The sequence below is a fragment of the Meles meles genome, chromosome 5 (genome assembly GCF_922984935.1).
Source record: "Meles meles chromosome 5, mMelMel3.1 paternal haplotype, whole genome shotgun sequence".
Classification (NCBI taxonomy): domain Eukaryota; kingdom Metazoa; phylum Chordata; class Mammalia; order Carnivora; family Mustelidae; genus Meles; species Meles meles.
In genome coordinates this window covers 21,820,174-21,834,068 of record NC_060070.1, presented here as the reverse complement: position 1 = coordinate 21,834,068, position 13,895 = coordinate 21,820,174, and the positions used below count along the sequence as shown (strand labels likewise).

Here is a 13,895-nt window from a genome sequence, read left to right as displayed (position 1 = left end):
TTGATGTATGGATCAGTATTTATTTGGGGAAGTGATGAAGTACAGAAAATCCCCTATGAACAGTTCGGTAGCTATTTTCTGAGACACAGTAAAGGATAAATGTGTAAATGCCAATGAACTCAATTCTTAACAAAAAAAACCAAGAAACTTTACTGTTAAATAACAATTTCTATTTATTAAAACTTAACAGTTTTGACTAATAATAGTTATTGTCAAGTAATTTAAAAAGGGAGAATATAGTTAATACAGTTTGAACTGAGAACTCGTAGTCAGGTAAAGTATTAAGAAATTGTTAAGTTCAAATATATAGTAATATATACATAAATTTGAAACGTGTTTTGTTTTTTTTTTAAGAGAGGTGGGGAGGGGCAGAGGGAGAGGGAAAAAGAGAACCTTAAGCAGACTTCAGTTCCAGTGCAGAGGCCAACCCAGGGCTGGATCTCATGACCCTGAAATCATAACTTGAGCCAAAATCAAGAGTCAGATGCTTAACTGACTGAGCCGCCTAGACACTCCTACTAAATTTGAAACTTTTTTCTTTTTTAGATTTTATTTATTTATTTGACAGAGAAAGATCACAAGTAGGCAGAGAGGCAGGCAGAGAGAGAGAGAGAGAAAAGCAGGCTCCCTGCTGAGCAAAGAGCCCAATACGGGGCTCGATCCCCAGATCCTGAGATCATGACCTGAGCCGAAGGTCAGTGGCTTAACCCACTGAGCCACCCAGGCACCCCTAAACTTGAAACTCTTAAGTGAATTATTTTTTATAAAACTAACCAAAGAACAAAAATTGGAAAGGGCCAAAAATGTATAGAAAAATCAGGATAACCACTAGAAGTAAAGGGTCTCGAGTTATATAAATTGTCTGAGAAAGCATTCATATATTGAGCACAATTGATTTGGTGTGCTTAGACTTTCAATAATTCACTCTGGTTCTTATCTTGGGAGAGATTTTTACTGAACAAAATAGTAAAAGATCAGGAAGTATACTCAAAGAAAAAAATATTCTTGAAAGCAAACCTAGGGATGCCTGGGTGGCTCAATTGATTAAGTGCCTGCTTTTGGCTCGGGTGGTGGTCCCAGGGTCCTGGGATGCAGTCCTGCATCGGGCTTAGCGGGGAGTCTGCTTCTCTCTCTGCCTGCTCTGCCTGCTGCTCCCCCCTGCTTGTGCTCTTTCTCTGACAAACGAATAAATAAAATCTTTATTAAAAAAAAAAAAGCAAACCCCGTAGAGTTACAGTGGCATGGTTGGGAATGTTTAGTCGGTGGCTTGACCAATTAAATTCATTGAATGTGGCCCCATAGTGTCCAGAAATTTTATTCTGGATTCTCTGGAGTTTGTGATAATAGATAAGTTATGACTTTCCATGTTTATCTCCTTTTATGTTTGTAGGCAGAGTTAAAAAATATATATATAATTAAGACTATTAAAGTGTGGTTAGGTTATCATTGATAATACTCCTGAAATTTTTATGTACTTGTGAATTTCAAACCGAAATGTCCCCCAATAATGGGTCCATGATTAAAGGAGCGAGACTGATACAAAGCGAAGGTCAAGCAAAGCTTTATTTCGCGCCAAGCATCAAGAATCAGACTGAACGTTTGGGGCTGCGCCTCTTACAGAGAGAGTGACCTTGCCCCTCGCCCTCCCCCCCCCGCCTTACCCACTAACTTTTAAAGGGCAAGGGCCATGCGGTTGGGCCTGGCCACACACGGGTGGCCAGTGAGATTGCAACATACAGAGAAAGCCGCACAGTCATGTTAGGTCACACACGGGTGGCCAATTGAATTACAATTTACCCTAGTAGCTATTTGAACTAGCCTATCACCTTGGTCAGAATTGGTGCCCTAAAAGGCGGGGCCCACACTGCTTGGTAGCTAGGGAGACAGTATGCGCCCCCACTGATTGGATACCTCCACCTGGCCTGACCCACCCTTGTATTTGGGCTTTGTTACCTGGGACTGGTTTCCCGGTCTTGCTTTTAAGTCAGTTGGGGGGGGGGGGGCAGGGTCAGTTTAAGTTTTCCTGCATAAACAACAAAATCACTGTTTAACCCAAGATGGAATCCCTCTGGCTAAATAGGCCCTTACAGAACTACTTTCTACATTTTATTTTTAGATCTTTTTCTGTAGATGGGAAATATTGGGAAGTACTTGTTCAAGGTCACAGAGAGCTGGAACCTGGTCTTGTTCCTCTGAACCTTAGTTCTTTCTGACCTACCAGGCTATAAGCCCACTAATTACCCATGCAAAGAAATTATGCGTGTGTTTTCATTGAATTGGGCTGGAGGAAGTGTTCAAGTAGAAAATAAAAAGGAACACCTGGGTGGCTCCTCCGGTTAAGTTTCTGCTTTCTGCTCCTGTCAAGAGCACCCCAGCAGGCTCCCTGCTCAGCGGGGAGCCTGCTTCTCCGTTTTCTTCTCCTTCTGCCCCTCCCCCACTCTTGCTTGCTCTCTCTCACAAATGAGTAAATAAAATCTTTAACAAAGAAAGTGGGGGGAAAAAAACCCAGGAGAATGGGAGATGGTGTTCTTTAGAAAAAGTGAAGTGCCAGACTTAATTTTCAAATAACTAACTCAGAGTCTTAAATTATTATACCATAAAGTCCTGTTTTAATAGTGAAGAAGAAAAATGCACTCAGCTGTATGGTATGATGATACCAAAAAGAGACCTAACCTGGAGTCTGCCACTTGCTTCAAGAGCATGTTTCTTACCGTGCGGTCCGCGGACCACTTGCATTAGCGTCCACTGGAGAACTTGGTACAACTGCCGCTCTTCCTCCTGCGTCCGTCGTAGCCCCACAGGCAATTGGGCGGCGGAGGAGCTTGTGTGCGGCTGCCCTGAGCCGAGTGACTGAGCTTGGTGGGCCGGAGGTGGGAAAAGCAGAATAGAAGATGGTGACCCAGATGGCTGCTTTATATGGTCTCTCCCTTCCTCCCCAGCTCCCTCGTCGTGGGAGGTACCCCCAGGAGGAGTTCCGCCTGCTCGCTGCTCTCACCTGCGTAGACCAGGGGTTCCCCGATGGGCACATGTAGACACGTTACTAAATGTCTCCCAGCATCACTCTGCATCTGTAAAATGGACATCACACTCGTACCAACCTCATGAAGTTGTTAGGAGATCACTAGCTAGCATGGTTAAAACAGTGCCTGACATTATTTTTTTTGGGGGGAGCGGGCTATGGACATTGGGGAGGGGAGGCGAACCATAAGAGACTATGGACTCTGAAAAACAACCTGAGGGTTTTGAAGGGTCAGGGGTGGGAGGTTGGGGGAACAGGTGGTGGGTGATGGGGAGGGCACGTTTTGCATGGAGCACTGGGTGTTGGGCAAAAAGAATGAATACTGTTACGCTGAAAAAAAAAATAAATAAAAAGGGAAAAAAAAAAAAAACAGTGCCTGACATTATTTTTTTTTAATATTTTATTTATTTATTTGAGAGAGAGAGATCACAAGTAGGCAGAGAGGCAGGCAGAGAGAGAGGAGGAAGCAGGCTCCCCACTGAGCAGGAATCCTGATGCGGGGCTCGATCCTAGGACCCTGGGATCATGACCTGAGCTGAAGGCAGAGACTTTAACCCACTGAGCCACCCAGGCACCCCAAAAGTGCCTGGCATTTAATAAACATTAAGTAAATGATCCAGCTATCCTATGCATATTTCTAAAAAGGCTGATGCTTTTTGAAACATCTCTTCTGCTGACTGGTGAACTGTCTAGTTTCATTTAGTTCTTTGCCTAAAAAAGTTACTGAATTGCCTGCTCCCTTTTGTGTACCCACCATACTTGGACTATACAACTGTGGAATATCTAGAACACTCGATGTGCAGTCGTTTTCCATGTTCATCCCCCCACAACCCAAGGGTAAGGAACCAAGGTTTATTCACGTGGCACCGTATACAGCACAGAGCACAGAAGCTACCCAATGGCAGGCGAATCGAGCGTTTGGTTCTGTTAACTACTCTACCATTAAATGAAAGTGTTCCATGGCTCAGACTATTTCTCAGCCTTAAGTCTGTGCTTAAATAGGGTATATCTGTGCCGTATTACCAGAAGACAGTGTTTGAAAATATCATTAAATAATCACATTGATTTACATTATCAAATAAAATCGGATTACATAATTTAGCTCTCAGGATGTTCTAGTAGAATATGTTTATGTTTTCATTTGCATATTACATATATTTCCTATGATAGTCAAAACTTAATTGGAATTTGAATAATCGAAATTCAGTACATATTTATGTAATACATAGCAAATCATAGATACTTATTTTAATCTCACTTGGTCTGAATATTTGGAATATGTCTGGAATATTGGCAGGCAACGTATTCTAAATTATTTAAATATCTAAACCTTAACGTCATTCTAGTCCCCAAGCTGGAAGCTGTGTGATGTGAAATACTGAGCTTGCTGGCATATTTTCCTTTTGCAGAAGACTAATGCTAGCTAATAGGGTATATACAACTTCAAAATCGGATATTTGATGAATGCATTTGAACTGATTCTCAAAGAACAAACATTTATTATCAACCAGGTGTAAGATTCTTTTTTTTTTTTTTTAAGATTTACTTATTTATTTAAATCTCTGCCACAGGTAGGCAGAGAGGCAGGCAGAGAGAGAGGGGGGAAGCAGGCTCCCTGCTGAGCAGAGCACCCGATGCAGGGCTCGATCCCAGGACCACCAGGATCATGACCTGAGCTGAAGGCAGAGACTTTAACCCACTGAGTCATCCAGGTGCCACATCAACCAGGTGTAAGATTCTTAAACATTAGATTATCTACTCCAAATATGACTTTTGTACAAATTCTGACTTCAAAGAACTTACAGGCTAGAAGGGAAAGTAAGTAATAAAAATACTTATTTTATTCTTGTTCCTTTATGGAAAATTTGAGAAAGTGCTAGGGGAAGTTGGGGGAGATGATTATGGGAGTTGATTATATATATAAAATCAAGGTGAATTGGGCCAGGGAGGCAACTAACCAATAGCTGGGCAAAAGTCCTAAGCATGTTGTTTGGTGACTGTACATTCACTTTTCCTGAGAGCAGAGTTGACATTGTGCTGTCTTGTCCTAGGTAATCTCCTTTCTCTTCATTGGTCTGATGTCCATGATGATTCCCCTATGTAGGGTCTTTGGGGCCCTCATTGCTGTCTGTCTCATCTTGGGTCTCTTCGATGGATGCTTCATTTCCATTATGGCCCCCATTGCCTTTGAGTTAGTTGGTGCCCAGGATGTTTCTCAAGCAATTGGATTTCTACTTGGATTCATGTCTCTACCCATGACTGTGGGCCCACCTATTGCAGGTAAATATGATGATTCTTCAGTAATTTACTATATGGAAAATGTGAGTTTTTGGTTGCCGGTCTTTTGCTTTTGTGTGTGCCTTATTGATAACATTTTTAATAAGACCAGCCTTGGATGACGTGTTGAAAAAGTTTGCTGAGGAGTCCCTCTTATCCTTATTGATACATAACATACTCTATAAAATGTTCAATTGTAAGCTTCTGGGCTTCAAGCTTTCACAATGCCTATATTTCATTTAGTATATGTTTTGGGAAAATGGAAACACAGTTGCTTTTAAAAAAGAGATGAAGATTCTAAAAGATTTCTAAATATGTACGTTTTGTGTAAGAGATCATATCCTCTCCAGAAATAATTAATGGAAAATAGCATTTAGTGGAAATAACTCAAGTGTCCATCAGTAGATGGATGAACAGAATGTCTGTAGCTATATAATGGGATAGCATTCAGCCATAAAAAGGAAGTATTGTACCAATCAATACATGCCACCAGGGGGACGAACCTTGTGACCGTTATGCGAAGTGAAAGAAGCCAAATACAAAAGGTCACATACTGTCAGATTTTATTTACATGAAATATGCAGAACAGGTAACTCCATAGAGGCAGAGAGCAGATTGGTGGTTTCCAGGGGCAGGAAGGAAGGGGGATTAGGGAATAACTAACTGCTTAATGGGTATGGCATTTCCTTCTGGTGTGATAAAAATATTTTGGGACTAGATAGAGATGGTGGTTGTACAACATTGTGAATGTGGTAAATGCCACAGAAATGGTTAATTTTATGTTCTATGAATTTTACCTTTAGAAATCTTCTGAATAGTATAAAGTTGCCTCGTGTTCAATATTACTTGGGTGCCCATGTGAATTATTAGGTTATGATTCGATAAAACTAGGATAAAGTTGAATTGTATGTATTGTCATCTGTGTCCGGCCTGTGAGGGGCTCAGCAAGAGCTCACTCTCATATCCAGAACCACTCATATCTGGCAACTTTGCCAACTGGGAACGTAGGCATGAATAAGCAAACAATCATTAAAGGTCTCAGTTTCCCCGCAGGAGGACCCTCTGGCCCCTCCCCTGTCCCCCAGGTAATACACGACTTCCACTATTTTTACACCTCACAAGCTTGGATTTTTAGGTTTTCCAAGTCTACAACAGATTATAAGCAGCACTTTGGTAGGAATGCTATTTGCAACTAGAAATAACTGAGAACAGACCAGTAACAGGAGATAACCGGAAACTTCCAAAGTAGGCCGAATAGGCGGCCGCTGGCAGCTGAAAGCTCTTGATTCACCAGGAGTTTCTGAGGGGTCACAGTATTACAGTCAAACATGATAATTAGTGCTCAGAAGGAGGAAAGTTATAGTTACATACAGAATATTCTGATTCAGAAGATAGGAAAATTGTATCTGCATATCGTTGTATCTGTATATTATTTACAATATACATTTCTAATTTCTAATACAATCTCGAAAGTTGTATCTGTATATTTTAGGTCTAGAATAAATGTACACTTTTTTAATGTGTCAGTACTTAACTGGACAAATTCTCGGTAGTTTATTTCAAAAAGCCAGATACTCAATTCGTTGTGTTCCCTGGACATTTCAGATAACTGATATTTTATTTTAAAACTGACAAAAGTTTAAAAACACTAAGATTTAAAATCTGGGTTTTGTGGGGCACATGTCTGGCTCAGTTGGTAGAGCCTGTGACTCTTGATCTCAGGGTTGGGAGTTCGAGCCCCATGTTGGATGTAGAGATTACCTAAGAAATAAAGTCTTAAAAAAAAAAACCTGGATTTTGTTAGAGAAATTAGAAATAAGGAGTATTCTGAATAGGAGTTTTCAGAAGCAGGGCCCAAGGATCTATCAGACTGCCAAACGTTTTACTCCCATGTGCTGACAAATATATTTAATAATCTAACTTCTTCATCTTAACTCTCAGATCTATAATTTTTCATGATTTTGAATTCTAATTTTATCTTTTTAAAGATTTTGTTTATTTATTTGAGGGAGGGAGAGAGAGAGAGAAAGAGCATAAGCAGGGGAGCGGGGAGGAGCAGAGGCAGAGGCTGAGGGAGAAGCAGATTCCCCACTGAGCCGGGATCCCACGTGGGGCTTGATCTCGGGATCGTAAGATCATGACCTGAGCCAAAGGCAGATGCCTAACTGACAGAGCCACCGAGGCGCCCCTTGAATCCTAATTTTAAATAGTTTTATGTTGTTTCATAAGCAAGTAGGCCCAAGAAAGTTTGCAATACAGACATTGTGGGGTATGTGTGTATGAGAGAGGTTTCAGGGTGGTGGTTTATCCACCTTCCCCTGAAATAAGGACTGTTATACCCTGGGTCACAGTACCCCAAAGGCCTCAGAATGGTTTTGAAAAAGCCAAAGCTTGGTTACAAATATTTTTTTCCATGTAATATCTTGGTATGCAAACCCAAAAACCTGTAGTCTGTGGCAAGATTAAAGATCTAAGATCTTTTCCATTCTCGTATCAGAAAAGGTTTATACTTCAGACCCATTTCCTAAGAAATGTGTGACTGATCTGAGACCCCTAGGAGCCACCTTGTTCTCTCTTAGTGACAGTTTTTTCCCTTCCCAGGGTTACTTCGTGACAAGCTGGGCTCCTATGATGTGGCATTCTACCTCTCTGGAATCCCTCCCCTTATTGGAGGTGCTGTCCTTTGTTTTATCCCCTGGATCCATAGTAAGAAGCAAAGAGAGATTGATAAAACCACTGAAGGAGAAAAGATGGAGAAAATGTTGGAGAATCAGAACTCTCTGCTGTCGAGCTCATCCGGAATCTTTAAGAAAGAATCTGACTCTGTTATTTAATGTCTTACATACCTCCACCAGACTGAACTTGCTTTCAGAAGTTTAAGCAAGTTTTCCTTTTATATAAATTGCAAATTTCTTATTTTTTTAATTACATACTAGGAATAGCACAATAATGAGGAACTGGAACCCTTATTACTACAAGAACCATTTTCTGCCACTGAATAGCTAGCTGATGTATTTCCATGAGTGTGGGGGCAGAGACTCTCGCGTATGAAAACTTACGTCGGAAAGTCAAATATTGTGAGCATTGATGCTATCTCAGTAAAAAGCAACTCTGGAAAACTGTGAATGCTAATAGGCTTGTACAAATATTTAAAAATACCTCAAGATATAATGAAAGGGTTGCAATTTGGTTAGGACTGGAAATACTGTCTCTTGTCTCACGTGATGTTTTTAATTCCGGTATCTCTGTTTTAATTTCTTCTACTGGGAAACTTTTTACAAGATTGAAGCCTGGATTCTAGGTAATGTCAGATCTACCTAAACCTCAAGTCTGTGTTAAAGCTGCTTGCCTGCTGTTAAATAAGATCTGAAATTAAGTTATTCCGCCTTGCTCCACTGGCCAGGGAGCTTCCAGGAGCAGATGGTGGCACTGTGTTCAGATTCGTGCGCGACACAGAAGGGATCCTGGTCATAAGGGCAGAGCAATTCGGGAGGCAGGCATTTCTTCCTCCTCCATTTGTTCCTTTTCGGTTTGCAGTGTGTTTTACTCAAGTAGCCAGGAACCCCCAAATTTCTGAACTTGTTTAAAGTGTAACAATAAAGTGAAATAGAATGAATGAAAGAGATTCTGACCATTTTAACGTAGAATTTTTCTGACTTCGGGATTTGTTAGCACTAGGACGTGACATTTCCACAGAGTCTTACTGAGCATGTTATCAAGTTGGCAGTTTCAGGTACAGATGGGGAAAAAAAATCTTTGTACTCATGCAGAAAATATTTCTGATAGAAACAGTTGCTCAAATGCATTTATAAAATTAATAGGTCTTGGGCGCCTGGGTGGCTCAGTGGTTTAAGCCGCTGCCTTCGGCTCAGGTCATGATCTCAGGGTCCTGGGATCGAGTCCCGCATCGGGCTCTCTGCTCGGCAGGGAGCCTGCTTCCCTCTCACTCTCTCTGCCTGCCTCTCTGCCTACTTGTGATCTCTCTCTGTCAAATAAATAAATAAAATCTTAAAAAAAAAAAAAAAAAAAATATTAAAAAAAAAAAAAAAAAAAAAAAATTAATAGGTCTTGAAAGATTAAAAGCACTTATAAAGAGAACTTCTGTATTTCCAAAACTTTCTGGCAAAATTTGCACTCGTCGGTATTTATCCCAGCACACTCCCCATTAACATTACCAGTTATGCAGAGACACTTGCATAAATGTATTATTTTTAATATTTAATTTTAATTTTTAAGATTTTTTAAATTTAAAATTATTTAAATTTAATTTTTAATTTTAATATTTTAAAGTATTAATGTTTTAAAGACCTAAAATTAAAACCAAAGTCATGCCATGACCTGTACTCATCTACAAAAATAAAACTCATCTACAAAAAAATAGGAATACTTTCCTCATCCTGAATGGTTCTTATTTATGTCTTTGAAAGTTAATATGCAAAGTATATTTAAGTCCTAAGTATAAATGTGTATTAGAGCTTCCTCAAATGTAGCTTGTTAACTTGGGAAGAATGCTGTCTTTTCTAATGCACCTCCAGGATCCATCTGTTTTGAACTTCTCTGTAAGGACAGAAACTTAGTCTCTTATCTCCCTACTTTTTCTTCCAGCATCTAATCTTTGACTTTAGCTGAAACCTGAAGAACAAACATATGGATTTGTAGTTGTTGATGGGCGGGGCAGGCCACATAGGGGGCTAGAGAGAAGTGAGGTGGTTAATAAAACAGCTAGAAAACCCAGAAGTTCGAAGTAGGAATGCTAAATGTGCAATTTATTTTTAATAGGATTTTAAATGATTTTTGATTGTGAAGACATTCAGCAGTTTACTATGACATACACATGGTTGTAACTTTTACTACTTCTATATTTCATATTTAGGAAACTTGGGTAATTTGTCTTTTTGGAAGGTTATGTTGTTTAAAAAACAACTATATTTTGACCGTTCTCCCCTTTTATATTCTTAAGTTTTTAGAAAATGACTTAGAGGGGCACCTGGGTGGCTCAGTCAGTTAAGTGACAAACTCTTGATTTCATCTCAGGGTCATGAATTCAAGCCCCGCATCAGGCTCCGTGCTGGGCATGGAGTCTGCTTGAGATTTTCTCTCTCCCTCTGCCCCTCGCCACCCAAGCACCCATGCTCTAAAAAAAGAAAAAGAAAAAGAAAAAAAAAAGGCTTAGAAATGACAATATATTATTGGGTTCTTCAATTATTCATGCCTAGTTATATAAAAATTGCTTCCTCATTATTATCAGTGCTTTTGAGATCAGAAAAACATACAGCTAAGACCAATCATCAAACCTGCCATTATATAAAAAAAAAATTTTAATAGCTTTAGCATAGACTCCTAAGACTTGTCCCTACCCCTGCCAATTTTACGGAAAGAATTCTAAAAGAGAAAATTAACTCGGTAGAGAACTCCAAAATGTTTTCCCTTTCAAAATTTGACTGATTTTAGAAAGGAAAAAAAAGTAATAATCTGAAACTCAAAGGTTAGGTTCCATAACAAAAGAACAAAGTGGGGCACCTGGATGGCTCAGTTGGTTAAACCTCGGACTCTTGATCTCAGCTCAGGTAGTGACCTCTCAGGGTTGTGAGTAGTAATGTGGAGCCTACTTAAAAAAAAAAAAAAAAAAAAAAGCGAAGTCGCTGAAGTATTTATAGTAAAACTTAGATCTCAGAATCTAAGATCTCTTAGAATATTGTGTTCATGTATTAAATTACACATATGCAGTTTTCAGTCAGATGGAATGAATTAAACAGTCCTATGACACTGAAAAATCTCTCCTACAATAGACTGTTATGGAGAGTTCTTTGCTGTAATAACATAAAGTTAAAAAGTACAAAAGATGCTAAATTCTATAAAATTGTATTTCATAACATGTTTGGTACAAAAAGCTCTAGAAGTCTGAAGTTCTGGAAGTTCTGCAAACTTATAAATGAAAAATACTAATATTCATAAGGATTTGTGTTTTAGAATAAGAAACGTTACCCTAATCTTTCCAAGTGAATCCTTTCTAATTTCTGAACAGTGTTAACTTTATTGCAATAGAGTGACCTGGTGGGCCTAAATGTTTTTGTTCAATCCATGCAATTGAGAGGAAAACAGTAGAGTCAGAACTCTGCTTTCTATCTCATCATCCTAATTCTGATAAAACTCAGCAAATTCTCACATTCAAAAGGTTCTAGCATTTGAGGCCAACAATATAAGGGGAGCAATTATTCCTCCTTACAGAGACTCTGAATCAGATACTATTGTAACAGATACCCATGGATCTTCCAGAAACATTTTAGTTAAAGCAATAGATACTCTTGGTTTCCATCCATTTCAGTAATAATAAACCACCCAGATTTATAAATTTCTTTGATCACAGTTGCAATCCTTTGCTTACGTCCTACTAAGATACTTGTAATGTCCACTTGAGGTCACATAAGCTTGCATTAGGCTTCAAATTCTAGTCAGAAACAGAAGCAGGACTTAATTTGTACTTCCAGATCCACAGTACTTTTTTATATGTGTTTGCAGAAGATCCCATCCCGTAGGCTCTGCCCAAGTATGAAGCAAACTATAACTCTGTTAGCTTCAACTTTCTACACTTAAAAAAAAAAACTGTATTAACATATAATGTATTGCTTGCTTCAGGGGGTACAGGTCTGCGAATCATCAGTCTTACACAATTCACAGCACTCACCATAGCCCATACCCTCCCCAACGTCCATCACCCAGTCACTCCATCCCTTCCCTCCCCTCCAGCACCCCTAATTTGTTTCCTGAAATTAAGAGTCTCTTATGGTTTGTCTATGGTTTGTCTCCCTCCCCGGTCCCATCTTATTTCATTTTTTTCCCTCCCTTCCTACCACGACCCCCCGTCCTGCCTCTCAAATTCCTCCTATCAGAGAGATCTTAGGATAATTGTCTTTCTCTGACTTATTTCACTCAGCATAATACCCTCTAGTTCCATCCACATCATTGCAAATGGCAAGATTTTTGTGGGTTTTGATGGCTACATAGTATTCCTTAAAGTAAATGTACAATTAGTTGTAAAGTAAACACAGGTTTTAATTTTTACTTTTGTTATTTATAAACCACTTTATGTCCGGATGACTGTTGCTGTTAAATCAAGAGAAAACTGAATAGAAAATGCAGTGAACAGGGGCAGGCCACGTCCAGCGGGTGGCACCGAGGGGGGTTCCTGGTAGTTCACTTTCCCATTCTTTCTTCACTCTGCTTGCTCTTCCTGTTCTCTTTCTCCTTATCATTCTTTTTCTCTTTACTACCCCATCCTTCAAAAACCTGCTGAGTTCATTAGCCTCCTTGCTTAGTTCTACTGGCTGCTTAGCAGCCCTACTTACTGGTACCTATGGCTTCAGAGAATGGAAGCCCATGCCACGTCATGTAACCTGGTGAACGGCTTGCTCTCAGCCTTGAACTTAGAGTTCTATTGGTCTACATTGAAAACATTAATTATGTGATTAAAATCTGGGAAAGAAGTTCATATGACTGGCATCTTTTGTACTAATATCTAAAACTTTACTTAAATTTTTAAGGTTTAAGGTAATGCTTTCAGAGAAAAGACTGTCAAATTCTTAACATGAGAATTTTCAGAGGGCATACTTTTTTACTTTGATTTTCATATTCTCTTAAAGTTTTGCTAGATCTTAGCCCGAGAGCACGTTGTGGAGGATGCTTTGGAATGTAGCGTGCCCCTCACGTGTGGTTCCTAATGAATCTGTGTTAGACTTTATGGTGAACGGTGTTAGAGTTAAACTCCCAGAGTCTAGAGACACAAGTGGAAAGGAGAAGTTAATTAGCTCCAATTAAAAAATATGTTAACAATTTAAGTTTTAAACTCCTTAGGAAATTTCGAGCACCGAAAACTTCATTGTTGCTGGCATAAACGTTAAGGAGCAATTTTTGCGTTAGGCTGAAAATTGTTGCTTTTGCCAATGTGTGAAAAGGAGAAGGATGTGAAGTGTTCTTATTTTACATTTATATTCTTTAATTTGAAAGGCAAGTAGTATCTTAGCTAAGAGAAAAGAATCGTCATAGTTTAACTCTTAAAAACATAAAATTCTTACCCTGTTACTAAAACAGAACAAGTGTGCCGTTTGTAATGGTGATGTGGAGTGTCGTGGAGTAAGAACACAGCAGAGAAGGCAGCCTTGCTACTCTACTTGACTGACAATCATTAATTCTGCTCGGATTACACTCATGATTTTTGTGATACTTACCGGTAATCTGGAGCGGAGTTTGAGCATGGTTCGTGGGGCAAAGATTAACAAGGCGGAGAGCAACAACAGACAGCTTGTGGGCTCACTGTAATTTTATAATCACAGCCCTTTTTAGCAGTTTATTTATTGGCAGATAATAAACACTAATGCTTTGTTTTATAAATACGTTATAGAGCGATAGGTTACAATCTCAAAAATAAAGGGCCAAATGCCCACAGCAAATGTGAAACCTGAAGACAGCAATCACAATTCCTAACCTTACATGAATGGGGACTTAGCCAGATGACTTTAGTGACTCCTCTCGAGACAATAAAGATCCATGAAACTATTCATTGCCACATCTTTGAGTCAAAGAACCCTGAAACTTGGGATCT

At 39.4% G+C, this 13,895-nt stretch overlaps 1 protein-coding gene across 2 annotated transcripts in view; it reads left to right on the top strand.

The window, feature by feature from the left end:
• Positions 1-10,364, top strand: part of SLC16A10 (solute carrier family 16 member 10) — a 124,851-nt gene extending 114,487 nt beyond the window's left edge. For both annotated transcript variants that reach the window (XM_046004445.1, XM_046004443.1), the window contains 3 exons: positions 5,071-5,299; positions 7,898-9,117; positions 9,362-10,364. In XM_046004445.1, the coding sequence (XP_045860401.1) occupies positions 5,071-5,299; positions 7,898-8,130 (462 nt within the window). In that variant the 3' untranslated portion in view covers positions 8,131-9,117; positions 9,362-10,364. The remainder of the gene's footprint in view (positions 1-5,070; positions 5,300-7,897; positions 9,118-9,361) is intronic.
• The last annotated feature ends 3,531 nt before the right edge of the window (positions 10,365-13,895 follow it).